At 54.7% G+C, this 27,011-nt stretch overlaps 1 protein-coding gene across 1 annotated transcript; it reads right to left on the reverse strand.

The window, feature by feature from the left end:
- Positions 1-1,363: 1,363 nt before the first annotated feature.
- LOC308532507 (transient receptor potential cation channel subfamily V member 2-like) lies at positions 1,364-27,011 on the reverse strand (the record flags this gene model as incomplete). Its single annotated transcript, XM_081110033.1, is given in 16 exon segments — positions 1,364-1,458; positions 3,299-3,378; positions 5,101-5,228; positions 6,173-6,510; positions 6,616-6,682; positions 10,669-10,834; positions 11,327-11,397; positions 12,239-12,334; positions 12,880-13,035; positions 13,345-13,518; positions 16,232-16,530; positions 17,095-17,388; positions 19,355-19,488; positions 21,553-21,757; positions 21,760-21,798; positions 26,822-27,011. Coding segments are annotated over 16 exon segments (2,532 nt in total).

Genomic DNA, 27,011 nt, shown 5'->3' on the forward strand with positions numbered 1-27,011 from the left:
CATGTGCTCCAGGGGAAGAATGTCCACCGCCCAGGGCACAGATAGAGTTACCGTTCAGGCCTGGCCTGCGTGCCTCAGTGGTTGAGCGTCAACCTCTGAATCAGGAGGTCACAGTGTTCAATTCCTGGTCAGGCCACATGCTCGGGATTGTGGGCTCAATCCCCAATAGGGGGCGTGCAGGAGGCAGCCGATCAGTGATTCTTATCACTGGTGTTCCTATCTCCCATTCTCTTCCTCTCTAAAATCAATAAAAATGTACTTAAAAAGAAAAAACAGGGATGGGCTGGGAGAGGTCAACGGGGGAAAAAGGAGACATATGTAATACTTTCAACAATAAAGAAAAAAAGAAAGAAAAGAATCACCCGTCAGCAGGTGAAGGGATGCTGGGAAAATCCCTGGACTGCAGCTTCTATCCCATTCACCTTTGCCCCTGAATTTCACACCCCTCACCTGTTTTCCCCTCAATTCCAAACCCTTTACCTACACTTTTCTTCTCCTTATAAACAGGGTCGGCTTGATCTGAGATGCAAGACACTCTTTTTAGGGTACATAACCCACTGTCTTCTCAGATCACACCCATAAAGATGCAATCCTTGTCTCTACTGATTGGTTCTGGTGGTGACAGGCAGCCTGAACACCGGCTTTTCCCGTTTCATTTCCAGAGAGAGCCAAGTCATGGGGTCAGACCCACATGAGGCCCCTCCGCCTGCGTGAAGAATCTGGTGAAAGTGCTAAGGAGAACATGGGGGGCCGCAGGGGTATGGGAGAGATGCCTGGAAATGCTTGGGCAAAACCGCAGAGTGCGGGGGTGCCAGCTAGAGTACCCGTGCGCACAGGGAGCCTCAAGCCTCCCGAGCACAGAGGTATCCCGGTTCTCTTGTGTCTTAGCAAGTGCCCTCTGCCTGCTCTGAGAGGACGGCTTGCCCGGGTATAAATAAGCAGGACGCCAGTGGGGAGAGAAAGCAATACTCCAGAGTCTATAGACTAAGCCGAGGCCCGCAAGGGCTTTGAGAGGCGTCTTGGAGGTGCCTGGGGCTATGGGAGAGGGAGCAGGGAGGCCGTGCTCGTGCATGTCCACCACCCCACAGCTGCCAGAACAGGAGCCCCCCGGCCAGCTCCCTGCACCCAGGAAGAGAACAGCTCAAGGCTGGGGGGCAGCAGGTGAGGGCTCCTGGGCCCAGGTGAGGGCGGGAGCACCCAGCCCCAGACACGGGCTCCTCCTCACAGAGTCATGCAGACGTCGACCAGCCTAGGGCCCGGTAACTTTGCTCGAATCACTCCGGTAGGGTTAGCCCTGAGAAAATATTTATTGAGATTTGTCCCCTGGGAAAGTTCCTTGGCGCTGTCCTGCCGGCCTCGTCTGTCAGTGGGACTTTAGGGGCTGGAGGAGCAGGTGTTCTTCCTCCAGGGCACCGTCCTTCCCGGGGTGGTTGGCCGGGGCAGGGCTCTTCCTGGTGCCTGTGAATGGATGAGGACACTGTGCCTTGGCCCTTGCGGTGTGTGCCTGGGAGGCAGGTGTTAGGGAAGCTGCTGAAGGCCCCCCAACCCCCCCCCGCCGAAACCACATCTTGCCTGTGGACAGCAGGGGATCCTGAGTTCCCAGCAGCCCCTCCCCTACCTCCCTCCTTCCACAGCATTTCCTGAACCCCTGCATGTGCCTGGGATGGGTCTCCTCCCAGGAGACAGACTTTTTCTTTGAAACCAGGACACGGAGACTCACTTGCTAAAGAGCTCGAGGGAAGTGAGAGTTAGGTGCTCCGGGAGCTCAGAGGAGAGAGGGACTACACCCACAGGGCAGGGGCAGATTGGACTTCCAGGGAAGCAGGAAGGGCAGAGAGAAGACCCAAGGCAGGCGAAGGACAGGGAGCACTGTAGCCTGGACTGGCTGTCATGTGGAGAGAGCTGGGGGCGGTGGGGGTGGACAGCAGCTTTGGTCCTTGACCTGCGCACTGAAAGGGTGGCCTTCCAGGCAGAGGAGGGCATTGTGTTGTGGGGCCATGTGTAGTTTTTCCTGCAAAGAGGAATTGGAGCGGGAGACACTGGAGAGAGAGGCTTGTCTGGAGGTCGGGGTGCAGGTGAAGCAGCCTGCAGCAGCACAGAGTCAGCAGATGCGGAGTTGGGCAGAGGGCAAGTGCTGCCCGTGGGTCTGCAGGACCAGATGGGGGCAGGAGGCAAGACACCGGCAAGGCCCTCCCCTGGTGAGGAGAGGGTGCAGTGACATGGGCCTGGTAGGACCGCCCCACCGCTGTTCCTGTTTGGGATGTCCTGGTGGAGGCCCAGCAGGCACCAGGTGTGAGGTTGGGGTATGGAATGCTTGGGGCAAGATGAGGAGCAAGTTGACCTTTAGAATCTTGGCAATGAAGTGATGGGGCAGCAGGACTCAGAATTAAGGACAAAGCGGGTAGACAGGAAGCCCGCCGGGCTGCCAGGGCCTTCGTCAGGGACCCTGGACCTGGGAAGCCAGCCGGCTGTGAAGCAGGAGGACAGACGAGTCCCCTACAGGGGTCCTAGGAGACCCAGGAGGCTGTCATGGGAGGGGTTGGGCCAGAGGCGCAAGCAAGTGGAGTCTTCTGAAAGAGGATGAGGAAGGAGAGGAAGGAGCGCACGGAAGCTGAGATGGGAGCTACCGAAGGTTCCAGGAGGGTGTGCTGTGAAGAGAGCTGGTTCTCAGAAGAGGCCTCTGGGTGGGAGGAAGGAGTCACCCATGGTGGGAAGCAGGGAGGGGGACAAGGGGGGCTCTCACACGCTGGGAAGGAGAGAACGCAGGCCCGGAGAGGCGGGACAGGCACAGAGGAACCGGCTGGAGGTGGGAAGAGGCTCGGTGCTCTGGTCAGCAGGGCCGAGAGGACAGAGCCGGTGCGGGCCAGAGATGCCACCTGTGCTATGGTGGGAAGGGGCCTCCCCAGCCGGTTCCCCTGCTGGGCTCCAGGCTCAGCCCTGGCACTTGGATGGGGAAAGCAGGCGGTGGGTTGGAGCCTGCGAGGAGGAGGGGAGGTGTGAAGAGGCGGGAGGTGAGGGCAGGTGAAGGCAGGCGAGGAGGTCGGGGTGTAGGCTGGGCTGCGAAAGCACTAATGGCCTGGAGGTTTTCCCAGGCCAGCGGGCGGGGGATGTGGGGGGAGCACCGCTTTCAGGGGGGCATCTATTCAAATGAGTGTAGCTCAGGAGTGGCCACAGCAGAGGTCCTGCCCCAGACTCTGCATAGCTATGTGGCCAAGCAGACACACATACGAACACGCACATGCAAACACACGCATGTGACCACACACATGGGAACACAATCTCCCACACGGTTACTCACCAGGGTCGCCTGGCCCCGCAGGCTCCTCGCGCACCGTGGGCAGCGTCTGCTCCCAGGCAGCCCAGTTCACTTCCTCCGACCTGAGGGGCAGAGCAGCTCTGAGCTGCGGAGCCAATGCGGCCTGCTGCGCCCAGGAGGGCCCTGGCCCCGGGCGGTGGGCTGAGCAGACCTTCCGGGGACGCAGGGACTGCCAGGAGGGTGGGTCTCTGCCCCTCTCCACAATACCCCGGCCACCACCAGCCCCCTCAGCCCTTGCAGCTGTGGCCACTGTCCTGAGCCGGGTGCCCACGGGGGGATGGGGGCGGGAACAGGCACCTGGGTGCCCAGAATGTCCAGAGAGCCTGGGTGCTCACGGACCCAAAAAAGTTCCTTCTCTTTTGCACGTGGTTCTTACTATCGTTCGTGTGCCAGGACTCCTACCTCTAAGCCAGTGTTTCCCAACCAGTTTATCCCAGACTCCCTAGGATGAACTGATAGTTAATTTTATGTTACTGCCCCAAAATTAGTTTGTCGAGTTTGAATTTATAGTTTGTATTTTGAAATCGGTAGGTATTTTGAATGTGCTTTTTCAAACTCCATGTGTCTCCCCCTTCCTATCTTGAGAATCACTGCTCTGAACTTGTGTTCTTAAACTTGACAACTCACAGACGTCATAGGAAATGCCCAACAATTCTGGGAAGGGTCTGAGGGCCAATGTGAGAAGTGCCACATGAAACGTTAAGCACAGTGTGTCTTTCCTTGGTCTACAGAGCTCAGAGGTACAAGTGCAGATGCTGTGATCATGTGGCAACACTGTTTGGTGAGATGATCGTCCAGGTACTCCTGCACAAGTGTGTATGAATTTGTTTAGATGATGAACAAAAGTTAAATTTAAAACATTACCATAAAAATTTTTCAACCCCCCCTCTTCCAAGAATGTCTCTGAAAGTAGCTCTAATCGAGAAACACTGTCTTAAATGATTTTATCACCTTTTATCCCTCACTCTACGAAAACTTAAGAATCCCTTATTATGAAGTTTGTTCTAGAATTACAAGATTAACAACATCCTTTTGCAGTCTCTAGGGTGAAAGGTTAATATGTTTTGGTAATAAAAAAGCAGTCACAGATGACTGACTTTTTTTGTCCAATTCTATGTTCTCAAGTCCTTAAGGAATGATATTAATGTGAACACGTCAATTTGAAGCTTTATTCATGTTTGTCCCCTGCCATTATAAATAAAGGTACATGCTATTCACTGAAGTGTTTAGGTCAGGTGTGCCTCCGGGTCCCCACTGGGGCCCAGTGGGCTGCGCTACCTGCCTGAGATTCTCCCTCTCCTGGCTTAACTCTTATCTCCGGAAAGCCTGTTTCTGTCTGTGCATCTGTCACCGAGTGGCCTCTCTCAGTGCCGGGTCCCCCATGGGCATGGAAGAGTTTGTTCTCTGTGAAAGGGTTGTAGCCCCTGGTCGTGTGGGAGTTGGGAGGACAGGTCAGACCAGCGCAGCGAGGCTGGTGTGCTATAACCTGAGGGTCCTCTGGCTTCTCGGCCTCTTAACTACCCAATTCCAGGCCAGAGAAGTAGGTCAGGGACCTTCAGTTTAAGCCACAGGGACAGGCAGATGGCCAGACGGGCAGTGGCAGCCCCTGGCTTGTGAGATCCAGCATCCCTGACCCCGCTTCCCAGGGCAGGCTCAGTCCCCTGTCACTCCTAAGTCCTGCCTCTCCCACCGCCCCAGCTCCTGGCTGCTGTCCCTGGCTTTCAGAGGAGTAAGGCCGGCCTTCAGCTCCTTCCCACGCCCCCCTCCCCCCGCCCCTCACTCACCTGAAGCACCAACGCTCATCTGGGCTACCATCTGGCCTGGTGCCAACCCTCAGCTTCATCCCTGCCGGCTGCTTCTTCCTCCTGCACCACCAGTAGCCATTCTCCACCTCCAGGACAGAGACGGCTCTCTGGGGACAAAGGACACATCAGACAGAGCAGCCAGGGAGATGCGCCATGCACTTTACAGTATAGGCCTAAGTCCACTGAGCACCAGGCTGGATCCAGCTCCAGTGTTTGATTACCTGCGTGGTGTCGGCCTCAACCCCGTGAACCTCCATTTCCCCACTTACAGGCCTGGGGGCTTAGGGGAAGTCTGCATGTAGAGTGCTCGGCAGTCACTGGCTATTGCATCATTACAGGCCCCAGAATGTCACACCGACAGGTACCGAAGTTCATCTGCTCTAACCCACAGTGTGCCTGCCCGCTGACACACAAAGTAGGTGGGGACAGAACTTTGCAGGTAAGGACACAGAGTCTCAGAGAAGACAGGGGCTTACCCAAGGTCAACAGGGAATTGGTAGCACAGTCCAGCCTCTTGGGCAAGGCCCTCCCTACACAAACTGCCCAGACCTGCATCCAACCTTCCCAGGTCACGGAGCAGCTTTGGCTTCCTCCACTGTAGGTGGTGCCTTATCAGCCCCAGCTGCAGGGACCTCTGATGGCACAGCCTGCCTGCCTCGCCCACCAAAACCACACACTCAGTATATGCTGAGCACAGGACGGGAGCTACATGAGGGCAGACTTTGTCTTGTTCTCTGCTATGCATTTAGAACCTAAAACTGTGCCTAGCCCAATAGTAGGCACTCAAGAAATACTTAATAATTATGATGATGATAACTAACACATTGAACATCTGCTGTGTGTCAGGCACTGTTCTAAGGGCTTCAGATATATGAGCTTATTCGAGCCTCACAGCAGCCCTTTGAAGGAAGTAGTGGGTGATGGACACCCCGACAAAGGCAAGACCACCCAGGGCCCTCGATCTGCTCCGGGGCCAGCTCAGCTGGGTCCTGCCCACTCCTCACTGGGCCCAGAACTCCTTGGGGAGGGAGAGGGGAGCCTCCAGGGGCACCTGCAGCTTCCAAATGCTCCAGCTGTCGGTGGTGACGCTGCTGACAGTCTCGTTCATGAGGGCGATGAGCATGTTGAGCAGCAGGATGTAGGTGAGCAGCACGTAGGCCAGCAGCAGCAGCAGCACAGCCCCGCGGAAGCGCAGCTGCTCCTGGAAGGCCAGCTCGCCCATGCCGATGGTGAACTTGAAGAGCTCCAGGGCGGTGTCCACGATGCCACGGTATGGGACCTCGCTGCCCTCCCCGTCCTCCTGTCCTGCCCCAGACCACGCTGCCTCCGTGGCATTCGAACTTGCGGGGACCCTGGGGTCCCGGACCTCCTGGCTCAGGCTCACCAAGGCTGCAGGAGGGTAGAATGGGGTCGTCAGCCTGGGGATTCCAGCCGGCAGACTGGGGGGTTTACGGGGCAGCAAGGGATGGGCAGGGGCCGGAGGGGAACCTTTACCTATAGCGAAACCGAAAAGGAAGACTATGTATACCAGAAGGAAGCGGAGCAGGTCCTGCAGAATGACCTAGAACACAAGGACCAGGAGCTCGGGTGGGTGGCTGGGCCACCGGACATGACCCCAGACCCTTGATCCTGAGCATGGGTTCCTATGTCCACACCACACACACACACACACACACACGCACACACACAAATGCGCGCGCGCGCGCACACACACGTGTGTGTGTGTGTGTGTGTGTGTGTGCATACACAGGCCCTGTGGAGCTACAGTGAGCAAATGGGTCTTTTAAAAGTCTACATCATGCCGAAACCGGTTTGGCTCACTGGATAGAGCGTCGGCCTACGGACTGAAAGGTCCCAGGTTCGATTCCGGTCAAGGGCATGTACCTGGGTTGCGGGCATATCCCCAGTAGGAGATGTGCAGGAGGCAGCTGATCGATGTTTCTCTCTCATCGATGTTTCTAACTCTCTATCTCTCTCCCTTCCTCTCTGTAAAAAATCAATAAAATATATTAAAAAAAAAAAAAAGTCTACATCAGACTCTCATAGCCAGTTAGCCTGGAGGTCAAATCACCCCCAGTATTGCCAACAACCATCAAGGCTTAACTACAACAAGACTGCGCACAAAGACCACTAGGGGGTGCACCAAGAAAGCATAATAAAATGCGGAGACAAAGAAACAGGACAAAACTGTCAATAGAGGATATTGAATTCAGAACCACACTTTTAAGGTCTCTTAAGGACTGTCTAGAAGCCGTCGATAAATGTAGTGAGATCCTCAAGAAATCTAATGAGACCCTCGATATTGTGATAAAGAACCAACTAGAAATTAAGCATACAGGGACTGAAATAACGAATACTATACAGACTCCCAACAGCAGACCAGAGGAGCGCAAGAATCAAGGCAAAGATTTGAAATGCGAAGAAGCAAAAAACACCCAACCAGAAAAGCAAAATGAAAAAAGAATCCGAAAATACGAAGATAGTGTAAGGAGCCTCTGGGACAGCTTCAAGCGTACCAACATCAGAATTATAGGGGTGCCAGAAGATGAGAGAGAGCAAGATATTGAAAACCTATTTGAAGAAATAATGACAGAAAACTTCCCCCACCTGGTGAAAGAAATAGACTTCCAAGTCCAGGAAGCGCAGAGAACCCCAAACAAAAGGAATCCAAAGAGGACCACACCAAGACACATCATAATTAAAATGCCAAGAGCAAAAGACAAAGAGAGAATCCTAAAAGCAGCAAGAGAAAGAAACTCAGTTACCTACAAGGGAATACCCATACGACTGTCAGCTGATTTCTCAACAGAAACTTTGCAGGCCAGAAGGGAGTGGCAAGAAATATTCAAAGTGATGAATGCCAAGAACCTACAACCAAGATTACTTTATCCAGCAAAGCTATCATTCAGAACTGAAGGTCAGATAAAGAGCTTCACAGATAAGGAAAAGCTAAAGGAGTTCATCACCACCAAACCAGTATTATATGAAATGCTGAAAGGTATCCTTTAAGAAGAGGAAGAAGAAGAAAAAGGTAAAGATACAAATTATGAACAACAAATACGCATCTATCAACAAGTGAATCTAAGAATCAAGTGAATAAATAATCTGATGAACAGAATGAACTGGTGATTATAATAGAATCATGGACATGGAAAGGGAATGGACTGATTATTCTTGGGGGGGAAAGGGGTGTGGGAGATGCGGAAAGAGACTGGACAAAAATCGTGCACCTATGGATGAGGACAGTGTGTGGGGAGTGAGGGCGGAGGGTGGGGTAGGAACTGGGAGGAGGGGAGTTATGGTGGGAAAAAAGAGCAACAAATGTAATAATCTGAACAATAAAGATTTAATTAAAAAAATAAAAGTCTACATCAGATCATATAATTTTCCTGCTTAAAACCCTCCAGGGTAAAAAATTTAAACATAGAGTTACCATATGATTCAGCAATTCCACATCTGGGTATATACCCAAAAGAATTGGAAACAGGAACTCAAATAGATATTTGTACACATCAATGTTCATAGCACATTATTCACAATATCAAAGGTGGGGACAACTCAGGTGTCCATTGATGAATGAAGGGGTAAACAAAACGTTGTATATCCATCCAATGGGATACTATTCAATCTTAAAAGGAAGGAAATTCTGCCCTGGCCTGCGTGTCTCCATGATTAGAGTGTTGCCCCACACACCCAAGGGTCACAGGTTCAATTCCAGGTCAAAGGCATGTACCTGGGTTGCAGGTTTGATCCCTGAGGCACCTACAGGAGACAACCAATCAATGTGTCTGTTTCACATCGATGTTTCTCCCCCCTCTCTTCCTCCCTTCCATTCCCTCTAAAACTCAATGGAAAAAAATATCCTCGGATGAGGATTAACAAAAACAAAAGGGAAGGAAATTCTGACACGTTACAACCTGATGAGCCTTGAGAATACTATGCTCAGTGAAATAAGCCAGTGACAAAAGGACAGATACTGTGTGATTCCATCTATAGGTGACACCTAGAGTCATCAAGTTCATAGAGACAGAACGTATGAATGTGGTTGCCTTGGGCTGGGGAGGGCAATGGTGCAGAGTTTCAGTGGGGATAATGGAAGTTCTGGAGATGATCGTGGTGATGGTTGCACAACAATGTGAATGTGCTTCATGCCACTGACTTGTAACTTAAAAAGGTTAAGGCCTAGCCGTCTTGGCTCAGTGGATAGAGCGTTGGCCTGTGGACCGAAGGGTCTCGGGTTGGATTCTGGTCAAGGGCACGTACCTCAGTGGGGTGCATATTGGAGGCAACCAATTGATGTGTCTCTCTCACATTGATGTTTGTGTCTCTTCCCCTCCCTCCCACTCTTTCTAAAAATCGATGGAAAAATATCCTCGGGTGAGGATTGATAATTTTTTTTAAAAAAAAGTTAAAATGGTAAATTTTATGTACATTTTACAACAATTAAAAGTTTTTAAAGCCTTCTGGGCCTCCAGACCCCTTCCTATGGGCAACAACTCCCCCTTACCTTCACCTCCTTCACTCACCCACCCTCCTCACCTTCATCTCCTTTACACACCCCGCCTCCTAATCTGTCTGAGCACTTCAACCTTGTTTTGACTCCTGCCTTTTCCTGCTGTTCTCTTTGTCTCGAATCTTCTTCCTTGAGTCTATTATGAATCATTCTTTCAGGCCTCAGTCGCCACCTCCTCAGAGGGGCCTTGCAGATCACTCTATCTAAAGCCTTCTACCCAGTCATTCTCCGTCACATTGTCCTCCGTGTTTCCTTCATAGGAGTTAGCAGTCAGTAATCTTCTCATCTGTTTTTGTGGTGCCTTCATTTCCCCCAAGAGAACGTCAGCTTCAAAAGAGCATGGATTTGCCCTGGCTGGTTCGGCTCAGTGGATAGAGCATCAGCCTGCGGACTGAAGGGTCCCGGGTTCAATTCCGGTCAAAGGCACATGCCTGGGTTGCAGGCTCGGTCCCCAGTAGGGGGCGTGCAGGAGGCTGCCGATCAATGATTCTCTCTCATCATTGATGTTTCCATCTCTCTCTCCTTCTCCTACCTCTCTGAAATCAATAAAAATATATATTTTTTTTAAAAAAGAGCATGGATTTGCCTATTTTGTTAGTGAACAGAAGAGTGTATTCCTAACACTTAAAACAGAGCCTGGTCCATAGTATGGACTTCCTAAACATTTGTTGAATAAATAAATGCAGACACATCCATATGCCCAGATGTCCAGGCATATAGTGGGCTTGTGTGCATAGTCTCTGCTCCTTCAGTGTGCAAGCATGCACGTGCTCCTGTGTGGACAATTGCGAACACACAAGTGCAGGTAGTTGCTTATGTAGGCAGAGCGCAGCCCCCTGAGAGCAGGTATGCGCACACCCACACCCTTGCTGATATTCAGCGAGTGTCTGGGTCCGTGATGCACATACTCATGTTCTCTGCCCAGGTGAGCTGTGGAAGAAGTCACCTGACTGCTGAGGCCAAAGGAGTCCTGCTGGAGTGTGGTGCCCAGCCCTGCCCAGTCCGGTTGCAGCGGGGCCACCCCTGCCTCTCACCTTCTGGATCATGACGCTGTAGATGCCTGTGGACTGGAAGCCGCGTGTATAGTAAAGCAGGTTCAGCCAGCCCAGCACCAGCGAGGACACAAGCAGAGGCAGGTACCACTCAATAGCCAGGAAATGCAGCACCTGAGACAGCACTGTGAGCAGGGCCTGGACCAGGCTGAATGGGGACAGGGACAGGGTCAGCTTGCAGGCCACTTGACAAGACCCCCTTAGTCCCCACTGGCCAAGGCTGACCACCACTGCCTCACCCGCTGCAGTCTGATGGGTGAGTTCTCCACCTGTCCAGACCCCATCAGGTCCTGACCTCCACCCCAAGCAAGTTAGTTAACCCCTGTGGGCCTCAGTTCCCTCCCCAGGATATGAGGTAACAGGAACCACCTGACCCACAGAGCATTTGTGAGGGTTCAATGAGACAAGAGATAGGAAGATTCAGGCTCTATCCGTGCACAGTGAAGGTCAGTAAATGCTCTACACAGATGGGAGCATAGGGAACCCCAAGCTGGACAGTTGGACTCATGAGTCTGGCCTCTGGTTCCAACCCCCTGGGGCCCCTCGGCCCTGGGTCCTCCCCTCTAAAGCCTGCGTGGTGCCCTCTGCCACAACCACCTCCCCAGGGCCTGAGATGGAGGAGGAGTGAGGCCCCACATACAAGAGCAGGTCAAAGTAGCTGTCCAAGAACGAGACCCAGATGAACAGATGGCGCCTCCAGAAGCACCACAGCTGTGGGGGAAGGACAGGCGTGGGAAACTTGCTCTCCAGGCCACACACAGCCCGCCCCCCATCACCCCCCAGGCCCGGGCAGGGCACCCATATGGCCCTGCCTTCTCGCCATGTGGGAACCTGCTGCGACTTTTCAGAGGAGCTCATGAATTTTGCTGATAGCTAAGAAAGGTTAGGACCCTGTTTCCAAAAAGTGCAGCCGCCCACAGACACCGAGGCAATGCCAGGGCCTCCTGGCTCCGTGTGGATCCGGAAGCAGAGCTCATGCACTGCTTATGGTAAGCGGGGAGCTCCCTGCCCTCCCTCTCCCTGCCTCCCGGCACCATCCTGGGCTCCAGCCCACCTGGAGTTGGTGCCCAGGTTCTGCCCACTCTGAGAGTCAGTGCCAGCCCAGCTGTCTCCCGCGAGCTTGCAGCACTTTCAAAGGCAGAAGCCCGGCTGGGGGAGTGGGCTGAGCCCCACCTTCTGTGCTCCCCAAGGGAGGAATGCCCCAGCTCAGGGACCTAGGGGCTGGGGCTTCCAGCTCGATTTCCCGGGGGGCAGAGTTGGCACTGGCAAGGAGTCATAGGAGCCATTTCCACACCACGGGCCCTCTAGAGCAGTGGTCGCCAACCGGTGGCCCATGAGGTCCAAAAGGTTGGCGACTGCAGCTCTAGAAAGCATAGTAGGAGGGTAGCAGCCCCAGCAGGCGAGGCCTTCAACCGCCCAGAGGCAGTCAGGGTGGGACTGGTTCTCAGTTTCCCCATAAACCAAGGTACTGTGGTGACCTGGCTCTAAGGCTCCTCGCAGCCCCTGGGCAGGCTGGGAGCCACGTGGAGTGGGGAGAGGAAGGAACCCTCACCTGGCCCAGGAGGAGGTAGCCGCCCCCAAGCAGGATCAGGATGTGGCCCAGTAGCTGCAGGGAGTTTCCCACTGTCCCCTTCATGGGGAGGAAGGCCTGTGAGGAGACACTCAGGTAAGATCTAGGGTCCCCTCCCAATGGCCCACCCTCCAAGCGCCAGAGCTGAGGACCCACTCTGAGCCTGAGCTGTGGAGCGGCAGCAGGAACCTGGGCTCGGGGCAGGCCCGCTGGATTCTAGTCCACCGTGCGGAGCAGTTGTGAGGGGGAATCGGAAGCCGGGCTGCCTGGTTCAGATCCCATCTCCACACTTACAGCCTGTGTGAGCATGGGTGAGTTACTTGCCCCTCTGTCGCTCCCTTCCCTCCACTGTAAATGTGGACAGTGGTTCATCTCAGAGGGTTGTTGTGAAATTGAATTAAAGTGAATACAAGTCAATCACTCAGACTCTTTCTCACATATGGTGAGTGTTAACTCCTGTGGAGCTGGCACCCACTGGCCCGGCTGGGAAGCCTGAGGATCCCTCAGCAGTCAGAGCCTCAGCATGAGCAGGGGCTGGGGGTGGGGGTGTCCTTGTCCCAGCTTCTTCCAGGGCTATTTCCAGGAGCCTCCCAGGGTATGCCCCCGCCCCTCCCCAGCCTTGCCTTTTCCAGGGCAGGCTCGCAGTAGACCACAGCGGTGAAGATGAGCATGTAGGTCAAGAAACACAGGAAGTTGAAGAAGAACCTGGGCCTGAGCAGGTCCCATTTCGCCTGCAGTAGTTTGTTCAGCGGCTCCAAAACCACCATTTGGTATCGGTGCTAGGGTGGGAATGTGAGCGCCAGGGGACATTCAGCAGGTGTGCACAGGGGCCCACTCATGGGCTCAGTGCAAGGGCTGAGGGAACGGAGAGGATAGGAGAGGAAAGGATGGGGAGCCCCGCTTGACTCCACCCACCGGCCTCCACCCCACCCTCCTGACTAAGGAGTGGCCGAGGGCCTCTCCTGTCCAGAGCAGGTGGGACTGGCGGGTGGGATGAGTGTGGGGTCAGGACCTGCAGCCACACCCCACTGGCCAGCAGACAGCCCGGGTGGGGAGCTTGCAGGGAGCTGTCTGCAGGGCGGGCTCACCGGGCTCCGGCAGTGAAAGGCGATGATCTCCAGCACCGAGTTCTCCTCACAGCTGTCCACAGAGGCCATGTCATACAGTGACACCCGGACCGGCCCGTAGCACCACTCAGTGAACTTCCGGGAAAGGCACTGGTACGGTCCCGAGAACTCTCGCTGCAGGATGTGCCTGAAAATCTGCAGGATGGATCACCTGAGCTTGGCCCTCTTGGCCACCTCCCAGCGTGACTGGGAGTCTGGGGAGTACTCTGTCTGCAGAACTGCGGCTGCCGTGCACACGCCCTGTACACATGGGTCCTTGTATGTACAAACGCTCAGAAAGGGTCACTAACCAGAGCAGGTTAAGATACAATTTGGTGTCCTGTCTGGTGTGCCCAATGGTAGAGCATCAGCCCATGCACCGAAGGTCTCAGGTTTGATTCCTGGTCAAGAGCATGTACCTGGGTTGCAGATTTGATCTCTACCCCTGATCAGGGTGTGCGTGGGAGGCAACCAATGTGTCTCCCCCACATCAATGTCTCTCTCTCTCTCTATCTCTCTCCTCCCTCCCCTCTCTTTCACTCTTGCTAATAGTCAATGGGGGGAAAATCCTCATTCCTCTGGTGAGGATAAAAAAAAGAGAGAAATAATTTGGTTTCACAAATGAGAAATGGGGGAAAGGAAGGGGCAGATGGGGGAGCAGCATCTACAGGCCACACAGCACCACACAGCCATGCCTCCAGGCACCAAAGGGAGGACCCCACACCTTGAGCTTGGTGGGCAGAAATAAAACAGCAAAAGTTCTACTCATGTTTACATCTATCTTAGCCTTTAAAAGTGCCTGTGTTCTAAGCTCTCTCAGGGCTTTGTAAGCTACACGGTGTCAGCCATGAAGCCAGCCCTGACAATCGTGAGAACTGGTAAGCATTTTGGAAAAAAGGTAGAGCTGGATCGTGTTTACTCTTTATACCAAAACTAGAAGCCTGGTGCACAAAATTTATAATTTATGCACTCCCTCAGCCCAGCATGCACCCTCGAATGGTCTGGGAACCCTGCGATCAATTTCCCCAAAAACATAGGTCCCACCCACCCCACCGGGGCTCCACGATGGATCACTCCCACAGAGGGAGGCCCCACCCACCCACCCACCACACCACACAGGCCTGGGCCTCACTCTGCAGGGCAATCATGGGGCAATGGCCGGGCCCCTGACCAATTGCATTCCACCTGCCTTCGCTGGCCTGGCACCAGTGGGTGTCATAGTATGGTTGTCCGGACGGTCGTTCCACTGTTCGGCCATTCAGTTGATTTGCATATTACGCTTTTATTATTATAGATGACTTCAAAGTTGTAGGCATAGCCCTAGTGGGTTTGGCTCAGTGGATAGAGCATTGACCTGTGGTCTGAAGGGTCCCAGGTTCGATTCCAGTCAAGGGCACTTAAAAAAAAAAGTAGGCAATGAAAGTGAAACTGCAGCCCTAGCCTGTTTGGCTCAATGAATATAGCATCAGACTGGGAACTGAAGGTTCCAGGTTCAATTCCAGTCAAAGGCACATGCCTGGGTTGCAGGCTGGATCCCCAGTGTGAGACATGCAAGAAGCAGCCAATCAATGATTCTCTCTCACCATTGATGTTTCCATCTCTCCCTCTCTCTTCTCTGATTTCAATAAAAACATTTTTTTAAGAAAAAAGAAAGTGAAACTGCAAGAAACTGGGAGAAAATAAGGATGTGGAATACACCCACACAAGGTTATAGATAACAGTAGAGGCCTGGTGCACAAATTCGTGCACTGGCGGGGTCCCTTAGCCTGGCCTGCGGGGATCTGGCCAAAACTGGCTCTCCAACATCCCTGAAGGGTCCCGGATTGTGAGAGGGCACAGGCCAGGCTAAGGGACCCCACCGGTGCACAATCAGGGCCAAGGAGGAACTGCAGGAGGACTCCAGGGCATGTCCAGCCCATCTCGCCCAGTCCCAATCTGCAAGACCTTAGCAGCAAGCTAACCTAGTGGTCAGAGCATCTTCCCCCTGGTGGTCAGTGAGCATCATAGCGACCAGTCAAATGGTGGAAGGAACAGTTGGACACTTAGCATATTAGGCTTTTATTATATAAGATGACCTTGCGGGAGGATTAAACCCTAAAGGAAAGGATAATTACAACTTGTAAAGTTAGAAATGTGGCAGTTCTGTGTGGCAAAGCACCATAAAAATTTTTATTTAATGTTGAGCTGAGAGAAAATTTTGCAACTGTGAGAGTAAATAAAATGCTAATTGTTCAGTATAAAGGACACTACCAACCCAGGTAAAGAAAACCCAAGAGCAAGTCTAATGGCAGAATAGGAAAGGACATGAATAGATTGTCTCCTAATCAAGAAACCCAAATGACTTTTTTTGTTGTTAATCCTCACCTGAGGATAGTTTTCCATTGATTTTTAGAGAGAATGGAAGGGAGGGTGAGAGACAGAGAGAGAGAGAGAAGCATCGATGTGAGAGACATACATTGGGTGGAGGATGGAGCCTGCAACTGAGGTACATGCCCTTGACCGGAATCGAACCCAATACCCTTCAGGCCATGGGCTGACACTCTTACCCACTGAGCCAAACCAGCTAGGGCCCAAATGACTTTTTTAAAAAAAAATGCCTGTGATTTACTGAAGCCAATGTCACCCCAATAAATTCAATAAAAACTAAAAATAAAATGGGGAAAATCCCTGTGCTTTACAATGTAATATATTGGTTCAGTAGTTAGATACAGTTGCTCAATAAACACACATGGTAGAGGTGCGTGCTGAACTGTTCTTAAGAATAGGAGTGTTCAGTTGAAAAATGGGGAAACCATTGCCTTCCACCACCTCCTCAGGCTCTTTCTGCTTCCTGGGCAGGTGGGGGGAGGGCCGGGGGGCAGCCACTCACCTCCATTTTGCCCTCCTGGGCAGCCAGCTTCAGGGGTGTAAGGCCCTGCCGGTTGGGGATGTCCTCGAGCCGCAGCGAGGGGCAGAGGCTGGCCCCAGCCTGGAGGAGCCTGTCGTACATGTGGGTCACCAGAGCGCTGTTCTCAGCCGAGTTGTCCGCAATCATCACCAGCGCGTGCAGGACCGTGTTGCCCAGCGAGTCGGCAGCCTGCAGGCTGGCAGGCTGGTGCTGGTTCTCCAGGAGGTAGGCCACCACATCCCACTGATTGGTGCAGACGGCCAGCGAGAGGGGCAGCTCACCTGGGGGCCAAGGGGCAGCGCTCACCGCCTACTCTTCACACTCCCTGGACAGAGGCCAGGCCTCGTGGAGGCCGGCCAGGCACCCGGGGGAAAGGATGAAGCACTGGCCCGAGGTCCCGGCCCCGCTGAGGGCGGCTGTGCCTTCTGTGAACACTGGTGACAGCAGCTGTACCCGTTCTGACACAGGGAGAGGGACCAACCGCTGCCATCGGGAGCAGCACCGGGCCAGCCACAGGGTTCCCACCTTCCCTGCCTCTTCCTCTCCTTCAGCAGCGCCCAGGCCCGCTGCTGCCTGACGGAGATGCCCTTCAGCCAGGCCCTGTCTGGTTGACTCGGGCCACATGCCAGTTCTAGCGGCCATCCCCAGCCCTGGCCCCGCTGGGGGATGTGGCCAGACAAGGATAAACATCTCTTAAGACTAACTGCTCCTGCAGGCAGCCTGGGGGTTGGCAGCATTGGCCTCAGGGTTAGATAGAGCTGGTTTTAAGGGCGGGCTCTACCACCCATTAACCGTGTGCCACCCCGCTCCGCCCACCAGGCCTCGCTTTAATCACGACTCCTCACCAAAATAAAAGCAAGTGCCTTGGCTTTTCGTCTGGAAGAAGCGACCGCAGGCCCGGGCATGCACGTCGGCACCGTTCTCCACCAGGAGCCGCACGCACTGCAGGCTCCTCTTCTCGATGGCGATGTGCAGGGCGCTGTGGCCTCGGTAGTACTCGTCTGTGCACTGGGCGTTGACCAGAGGCCTGGGGTTGCCCGAGTCCCGGTCGATCTGCAGCAGCGGCAGGATGCAGGCATTGGCTCCATCCCGAAGGTTCAGCACGGCCTTCATCAGGCACGTCTTCCCGGTGGAGCCCTCTGTGGGAGGAGGGGAGGGCAAGGGGCACGAGGGTGCTCAGACCTGGCGCAGCCGGGCCCAGTGCCAAAACGCCCCTCGGGAGGACAGATGCCCACGCGGCTGGTGGGAGCCAGCCATGATGCTGGGGATTACGGCCCGGGGATACCGTCTCTGCCCTAGAAATTGCTCTCAGACATAATTTGTCACATGTGCAGCGTTGTCTGTGCAATGACATTGGCACAGCGCGTGTGAAGCGGCTTTCCTGCTTAATGGCTCTGTCTCCTCAGTCAGGTCACTTGGCCTCTCTCAGGCTCAGCTTTCCTGCGGAGTGGGGCTGTTCCCGGGTTGTTGTACGGATCAAACGGAATTATATGCAAAATGCTCAGCACACAGGGGCCTGGCACACCATGTGGAGGCCAAAAACTACAAACAACCTGAACGACCATCAGTAAGAAATGAGTTAATGACATCATGGTACGGCTACAAAACGGAAAGCTGCAGTTTGTAAAGTGACTACGTCGCAGGTATATATACTGAAGTGGAAAGTGCTACAAGATGCAGTAAGCAGGGGGAAGCTCATTACAAACGAGTGTGTATACATGACCTCATCTATGTAAATATACTCCTAACATATTTTAAAAATAAGTTTTTATTAATTTTTTTTTTTTTTTTAGAGAGAAGAGGAAGGAAAAGGTAGAGGGAGAGAGAGAGACAAACATTGATTGGCTGCCTCCTGCACACTCCCTACTGGGGATCAAGCCCACAACCCTGGCATGTGCCCAGACTGGGAATCGAACCTATGAGCTCTCAGTGCATGGGACCCCTTCAACCAACTGAGCCCCATCAGCCAGGGCCACATAACATATTTAAACAGTTTGAAAAGATGTATCCCAAACCATCGACATGGGTCCAGGGCAACAGACATTTTATCCTCAGCTTTATACATTTCATTGCTATTTTAATCTTCTAGAACACACAAGTTATCTTCCTAATTAGCCCCAAATAATAAAGATATTTAGATTTGGGGTAAAGAATGCTCTGAAATGGGTGAAGTATATGATATGTGTAATATATATATGCCTAATGTGCAAATTGTCCCCGAGGGAGTTCAACTGGGAGACCAATTGCTCGCTATGATGTGTGCTGACCACCAGGGGGCAGCACAGAACAAAGGAAGGCCCCAGCCAGCAACTGGCAGCTGGGGAAGGGAGTCCCCGGCCGGGAGCCGGAAGGCCCCAATCGGCCCTGATCACTAGCCAAACCTAGGGATCCTACCTGTGCACGAATTTTGTGCACTGGGCCTCTAGTCCTATATAATAAAACCCTAATATGCAAATCGACTGAACGGCAGAACAACTGGTTGCTATGATGTGCACTGACCACCAGGGGGCAGATGCTCAGTGCAGGAGCTGCCCCTGACTGGTCAGTGTGCTCCCATAGAGGGAACGCTGCTCAGCCAGAAGCCAGGCTCATGGCTGGTGAGCACAGCAGTGGTGGCATGAGCCTCTACCACCTCCGCTGCAGGCAGGTGGTAAGGAGTGAGGGGCCCTGGACTGCGATCCCCCGAGGGGTCCTGGACTGTGAGAGGGCACAGGCCGGGCTGAGGAGACAACCCCCCAAGTGCATGAATCTTGTGCACCAGGTCTCTAGTATCTCAAAATGCTGTTATTTAAAAAGATCAAACAAAGGAAGGAAGGAAGGAAGGAGGGAGGAGAAAAAGGAAGCATTGAGGATGCCCACAAGTACCCATGCGGCCGGGTGCCAGTGAGGTGGTGGGAGGTAAGTGGAGTCCTTGGCTCTGTCAGCAGGGTCCCCTGCAGCCATTCCGGCAGGAGATTCTGCTGCTAAGAACACTCCCCTTAAAAAAAAAAAAGACAGTAAAAGGAAACTCCCACCCCTTGTCTTCTCCTGACCATGGTCAAGACCCACCAGCCAGCACAGTCCCAGCACAGCCACGGACCCGGGCTCTGCGAAGGGCAGGCCTACCTGTGTAGTGTGAGTCAGTGAGGTACTGGCTGGTAGTGCGCAGGTACTCCAGTAGCCCCGTCAGGTCCTGGGGGACACCCCGGGCAGCGGCGCTGAAGAGCCGGTCACGGTCAAAGCGGTTTAGGTCCAGCTGGCTGCAAGAATGTGGTTTGTGACTGATGCTGTGAGAGACACGCCCCCAGAAGGAGCTCAACCCTGGGAGCCCTTTCAGGAAGCCCTGTGAGCACTTCATGCCGGTAACCATGAGAGCCTCCTTCCCAGAGCAAACCGGGAGACCCCGGAGCCAGAGCCCGGGAGCGGGGGTAGGGCTGCCTGGAGAGGGGGGCCAGGACCCAGGTCTGTGGCTCCAGGCATCACAGCTGTTCCCAGCATCGGTCCTTGTCATTTGCAAGGTGCCTGGATGATCTCTCAACAGGCTCACTATCCCCCAGGGTGGGTCTCAGCATAGGGACTTGTCGTGGTTCCTGAGCTAGAGTCAGGTCAGGACAGGGCTGCAGGAGGTGCCCCTGACCATCAGGGCTGTGCGCCTCACTGGCCTTGACAAAGGGGTCAAGGAAAGTCCCTCCTCCTCTCAGAAACCATGTTTGGACAAGTAATGCAGTATCTGCAGTCACTTCAGCCTGGGGGTCAGGAATCACTACCTTCTCTTTTAGACAAACAAGGCAATACAGTAACTTCCCCAGTCACATGATGCAGAGCCCAGGGCTCCCCCGGGGCCTGTCTAACCAACTCCAGCCCCTGACTCACAGCCCCAGAGAGATTCTAGGCTGGCAGACAGCAGTTTCTCAGAGACACGTGGGCCCTTCACCGGAGCCAAGCAGATGCTCACTGGAGTCTTGCTGAGAAGCCACACTTCCGGGAAGGGCCCCAGAAGGGCCTTATAATCTTCAGAATCTCAGTGTCTGCTGACAGGAAAGGGAAGGACTGCCCCTCCTGGACTCATCACTATTCACAGAGACAAGCTTATCCTTGGGACCCCTGGCACCATGACCAGCAGATATGAAGGGACAGACAAAGGGACTATTACACTTTGGGGACCCTCAGCTCCTAGCTTCACAACTCCCATAGGATGGGCCAACCAAGTGATGGCTGGGTACTGAAGAGTGAGGGATTGTTGGGATCAGTTGTGTTTTAAGTCATAGCCACATGGCTGAGAGGGCCAGGCCGCCTCCTCCACACCAGGAAGCTGCACTTCTGCCTCGCCTGGCCAGACACCCCATCATCTGCCCGCAGAGCACGTGGCCACATGACCAAGGGCTCTGCAACTGACTAGGGAGCCCTGCGGGAGCCTAGACAGGGCAAGTGTCTATTTGGACAAAGTACTTCCTTTCTCAGGGTGACATCACAGTCTTAGGGTAGGAAACCCCTCAGGGGCACAGGTTGAGATACCAAAGGGCTTCGAGGGGCCCATTCTGCCTGTCGGGCTGGCTACCCAGCTCCCAACAGCCTCGTGCGCAGCCTGTCCTGTCTGGGTCTGCATCCGTTTATGGGCCTCCAGCACAGGCAGCATGGGGGCTCTGGGCTGGGAGGCAGGGCTGGAGGCCGCGTCCCAGGCATGAGGAGGAAGGAAGGGCCTTCCCTGGCAGAGTCCCACCCGGACCACAGAGAGTCTCCTGGTCAGACCTTGTATGTCAGACACCACACTGGGGGGATGCCAGGTGCACCCCCCGCCCCACCCCCTGCCTCACCCCTACCCCTGCAGGCTAGAAGAGTCAGTCCTGGCAGGAGGGCTCTCATACAGTCTGAACTGATACAGATCACAGGAAACTCAAAGTGAAGGTGCTCCCAGCAGAAGCCCACCGTCCACAATCTGAGTCCACATTGTGAGTCCACACCCCTTGGTCGACAGGCTCAGCCTTGGTGTAGAATCGTCTTTGACTCCCTCCCCTGCTACCGTCCGTCAGAGGGACCATGACAGGGTGGGGGCCAGGCATAAACTGGGGGGTGCAAGGGTCAGTTGAGCACTTGGAGCTGGAAGAGTATGTCCCTTTGAAGAAGAACATGACCTCAGAAGTCTGAAGGCCAAGAATAGAGAAGGTTCTGGAAGGGGCCATCCCAGAGAGCAGAGCAGAGGTCAGTCTGTCAGGACCAGGAGCTGTCACAGTCAGACTGAGGACCCCGCAGGCTGTGGGGAAGGGGCACCGAGTGCTCTGCTGGAAGTGAGGGACCCGGAGCTGCACCCCCATTTGCTGCCTCACCTGGCACCTGTTGTCATTGGGAGTTTCACTTTGATCTGAGGGGCGTGGTTCCTGTCCTCGGGCACAAGGTGTGAGTCCATGGGGGTCAGCACATCCCCAAGGCCCCGCTGTCCTGTGTCCACATCAGGTCGATCTTCCCAGACTGGAGAGACCTCCAGCCTGAAAGCTGGGGGTCCGGAGGCGGAAGCCATCCTGGGGGTGGCACCCAGCGGGAACCTCTGTGGAGAGAGATATCAGGGGCCCCGCCTGCCTCCGCCCAGGGAGGGGTAGGCATCTGGCTGGGCTGCAAACAGAGGGGTTTAGATGCTGAGTACACCCACCCACATGGATGGGGATGGGCTGCGAGGAAGGAATGAGGAGAAGAAGTGAAGTTCTGGTGTGGGGATGGCGGTGCCCTCAGAGAGGGGGGAACAGGACCCAACAGGCCTGCCTCTTTGCCGCTGTCCCACGGGAAGGGGCTGAGGTGTCCCTGACTTTCCCTCCAGGACTTCCTGATGTGGAGGCCACAGCCCCTGGCCTGGCGGTAGCAAGCGTTTGCATCACCAGCACAGCGCTCTCTCTACACACAGTCTGTCCAGCGGGAGTCACCGCAGATGAAGGTGCAGTAGCGCGGTGGGTGCGGGGCGCTCATCTCTCACCACGGAAGGGACGCTGGCGGGGGCGCGGGGGGGGGTTGGGGTGGGGGAAACCCTGCATCTGCTGCCAGGACAGCTGCAGCTCAAAAGGGAAGTGACTTCCCCAAGGTCGCAGCTGTGGCCGAGCCTGGCGACACCACCTCCCGCCTGACGCTCCTCTTCCGTCCCCAACATCGCGGGCCGCCTGCCCCGCCGCTGAAGGCACCGAGCGCCCCTCTGTGCGCCGCCGGCTCTCGGGGTTCCGGGGGGCGGGGGGACCCTCAGGCTGCCCGGAGCCCTCGGCCCGCAGCCCCGCCCGCGCTGGCGGAAGCTCTGCCAGGGACGCCCCCGGCGGGGAGGAGCGGAGAGACCGGAGGCGCTCGCAGCGGGGCACAGGGGGCTGGGCGCAGGGGAGCAGGAGGAGAGAGGGGGGGGACCTGCGGGGGGGGGGGAGAGAAGGTCGAGCGCCGGGGCCTCTCCTTCCCGCTCCGGCTCCCACAGAAACGGGGGCGGGGGGCGCGGGGACCGCACTGGATGCCTCCACATGCCGTTTTGACGCACCACCTTTCTGCCCGCCCCGGGCTGCTTCTGGGGACAGACCCACCCAGCCTGGCCGAGGTCCGCCCCCGCCCCCACCCCCAACCTCCGCAGCAACAGTTGGGGTCCAGCCCCGCCCCGCCGGAGCCCCCCTGATCCCCGCAGGGAAGGCCGGAGCCCCCGCTGCAGACGGAGGGAGCGCGCCCAGCACAGCCCCGCTCAGGCTGGAGAAGCAAGAGGCCCATCGGGGGACCGCCCCGTCATTCGCTGTCAGGTGTGGGGACCCCGGCATGGTCCCCCGACTTACCCCGCAGGCTGAGCCGGGGCTGCCAGGCGCGGGCGGCGGAGGAAGTGAAGCCGGAGGCTGACAGCCGGGCGGGCGCGGCACCCAAAGCTCGGGCTGCAGCCGGCGGGGGCTCCCGGGGCCCCGCACCCTCAGCCCGCGCGCCCGCCGCAAGGTGGAATCAGGGGTGCCCTCTCCCGTCAGGGCCGGGAGACATCAGGGGCTGACTTTATGGACCACTGGCCACACCCCGTGAGGACACGCCCTGCGCCCGCCCCACCTGCTGCCTGGGCACTGGCACTGCGGGCAGGGCTGCGTGGGGGGACCAGGGGCAGCCCTGGATGGAGCGTAGGGCGCGGGCGCCCGTGGGGAGCCTTGCCCACTACACCGCACCTCCCCTCCCCTTCCTAGCCATGGGCCTCCTGACAGCCGCGTGGCTCCCACTGCAACCTGGCTGACCCATCGCAGGACAGAGCTGATGTGGATGGCCCCAGGGAAAGGAGAAGGGAGGAGAGGGAGAGAGGGAGAGAGGGACAGAGGGACAGAGGGACAGAGGGACAGAGGGACAGAGGAGAGGAAGAGGAGCACATGCCCAGCACATGCCTGAGGGACTTCCCCCCACCCACCACCCAACAGTTTGAAGGACTTTCCCACCTCCTGGGACCTTCCTTCCCCCCCACCCCCCAGCCCCCCAGCCAGGGGCTCAGAGGACTCCTGGACTTCCAGCTGTGTGTGTGTGTGGGGGGGGGGGGGTGGGAGAGCGGGGGAGCAGGGGAAGCTGTTGTACTGCCCTGGTCTGCACTCAGCCCTGGATGCGTGGGGACACAACCACCAACCAAGTAGCCCTAGGATGTCTTTCTCCCTCACCCTACACACACACACACACACACACACACAGAGTGACACACACACAGACACACACAGACACACACACAGACACACACACACAGAGTGACACACACAGACACACACATAGACACACAGACACACACAGACACACACACACAGACACACCCACAGACACACACACAGAGACACACACAGAGTGACACACACAGACACACACACACAGAGTGACACACAGACACACACATAGACACACAGACACAGACACACACACACACAGACACACACACACAGAGACACACAGACACACACACACACACACAGAGACACACAGACACACACGCACACACACAGCAAATGTACCAAATGTATCTCTGTGTCTGGTCCAAGCCACTTCCATCGCTCCCTGGGAGACCGCACCCACCTCCACACTGGTCTCCCCACTTGACTCCTGCCCCACCCTCACCCTCATAATCCATTCTCCTCCCAGCAACTGGAGTATCTTCCAAAAGTAAAACCAGGTCACCCCACTCCCCGCTTAACTCCCACCCCAACCAGCGGTTTCCTCGGGTGCTTAGAATAAAATGCATCCTCCACACACAGCCCTGCACAGCCCGGAGGGGCTTCCCATCACCCCACCTTGGTCTCTCCTTGCACCCCTGTCACACCCTAGACCAGTGGTTCTCAACCTTGGCTGCACATGAGAATCACCTGGGAATCTTTTGAAAATCCTGATTTCTGGGCCTCATCCTCCGGAAATTCTGTTTCTTTGTTATGGGGTGGGGCCACAACATTAGTAACAAAGAAACAGAATTTCCGGAGGATGAGGCCCAGAAATCAGGATTTTCAAAAGATTCCCAGGTGATTCTAATGTGCAGCCAAGGTTGAGAACCACTGGTCTAGACCTTTGCTGTCAATATGGTGGTCACTAGCCATGGTGACTATTTATTTTATTTTTATTTTTTTCATATATTTTTTTTTGATTTTTTACAGAGAGGTAAGGAGAGGGATAGAGAGCTAGAAACATCGAAGACAAACATCAATCAGTTGCCTCCTGCACACCCCCCATGGGCACATGCCCCTGAACAGAATCGAACCTGGGACCCTTCAGTCCTCAGACAGACACTCTATCCACTGAGCCAAACCGGTCAGGGTGCCATGGTGACTATTTAAATTCAAATTAATTATAATACAATAAAATTAAACATTCAATTCTACAGTCACATTAGCCCCTTTTCAAATGTTCAATAGTCACATGTGGTTGGCTAGTGGCTATCATATTGCAGAACTTTTCCATCGTCATAGAGAATTCTATTGGACAGCACTGTTCTAGGCATTCTGGACACGTTTTAGCCTCTCCTCTGTTGCCTCTGAGCCTTTGCACAGGCTGTTCCATCTGCCAGAGTCAAACCCCCCCCCCCCCCCACACACACACGTAAACACTGCCTTACTCCAGCCAACTCCTGCTCATCTGTCACCTCTCCATTTAGAACATCGCTTCCCCTGAGCAGCCTGTACTAGACCCTGAGCTGGGATGGGGGTCCCCACTATGTGTCCCACGAAACTTTTCCTTCTCTGATCAGAACTCATTATTCATTATTGTTAACATTTATTAATTGTCTGGCTTCGCCTTTAACAGTAACAAATGCCTACTGAGCACTCACTCTGCGCCAGACACTATGCTGAGTGCTTTCCATTTAACCTCATTTCACAGATGAGGGAACTGAGGCGAGGCAAAGTGAGGTACCTTCCCAGACCATTCAAATCCAGAGCCATACCCTTACCCACCAAGCTCTCCACGGGGTGAGATCTTGCCTTTTTAAAATTTTTATTTATTTATTTTCTCTGTATCCCAGTACCCAGAACAGTGGCCAGCACAAGAAGGCTTTGAAAGACTGGGTGGCCAATCATAATGCAGAGGGCATTACTGTACTGTTGGGGGGAACAGAGAGCAAGTGGAGACCCTCAAATCCCTCAGAGACATCACCACATCAGTGACAATGACAACTGGGCAGACAACCCCAAATGCAACAGCAGCTCATAAAAAGTCCTCGGATGGATAGCCATTAGGGAAATCCACAACCACTAGGAGGTACCACTTCATACCCACCAGGATGGCCAGATAACAGAGATGGGTAAGACAAGCGTTGGTGAGGTTGTGGAGAAATTGGAATTTCTCATATTCTGCGAGTGGGTGTAAAATGGTGCAGCCATTTGGGAGAGCCTGGCTGTTCCTCAAAGGGTTAAACACAGTTACCATTCAACCCAGCAATGCCGCTCGGCCATGTACTCCAAAGAAACGGAAGCAGATGCCCACACACACTCTTACACAAACGTTCACAGCAGCGTTATCCATCATAGCTGAGTGGATCAACCCAGTGTCCACCAACTGTTAACTGGGAAATAAAATGTGATCTCTCCATACAATGGAATACTATTCAGCCACAAAGAGGAATAAAGTACTGGTATGTGCTCAACATGGATGAACCTTAAAAAAATTAGGCTAAGTGACAGAAGCCAGTCATGCCCTGGCCGGGGTGCTCAGTGGGCTGAGCATTGCCTGGTGCATAGAAAGATTGCTGGTTCAATTCCTGGTCAGGACACACGCCTGGTTTTGGTTTGATCCCTGGTTGGGGTGAGCTCAGGAGGGAACAGATTGATGTTTCTCTCTCTCTCTCTCTCTTTTTGTCATTTCTATCCCTCTCCACTGTTTCTCTCTCTCTCCCTCTCCCTTCCTCTCTAAAATCAACTTTTTAGACTATAGGTTGGACATAGAAGGTAGACGGCAATTCCAACTTTCACTGCACAGTTGGGCCCCCTTACTCCGTGCCAGCCCAGCAACTCCAGGCACAGAGCCCACGAGCAGCGAAGGGCCAGGAGCTGTCACAGTCAGAAGGAGGACCCCACAGGCTGTGGGGAAGGGGCACCGAGTGCTCTGTTGGAAGTGAGGGACCCCGGGCTGAATCCCATTTACTGCCTTAGGTGGCACCTGCTGCCTTTCGGTAGTTGAGGTTGACTTTGATCTGAGGGGAGGAGTTTCTGTCCTCGGGCACATATGGTGAGTCCACGGGGGGCAGCACAGCCCCAAGGCCCCGCTGTCCTGTGTCCACATCAGCTCCATCTTCCCAGCCTCCATAGGTTCCCAGCCTGAAAGCAGGGGGGCCGGAGGTGGAAGCCAT

This window comes from Myotis nattereri (assembly GCF_964212035.1).
Source record: "Myotis nattereri genome assembly, chromosome: 16".
NCBI lineage: Eukaryota > Metazoa > Chordata > Mammalia > Chiroptera > Vespertilionidae > Myotis > Myotis nattereri.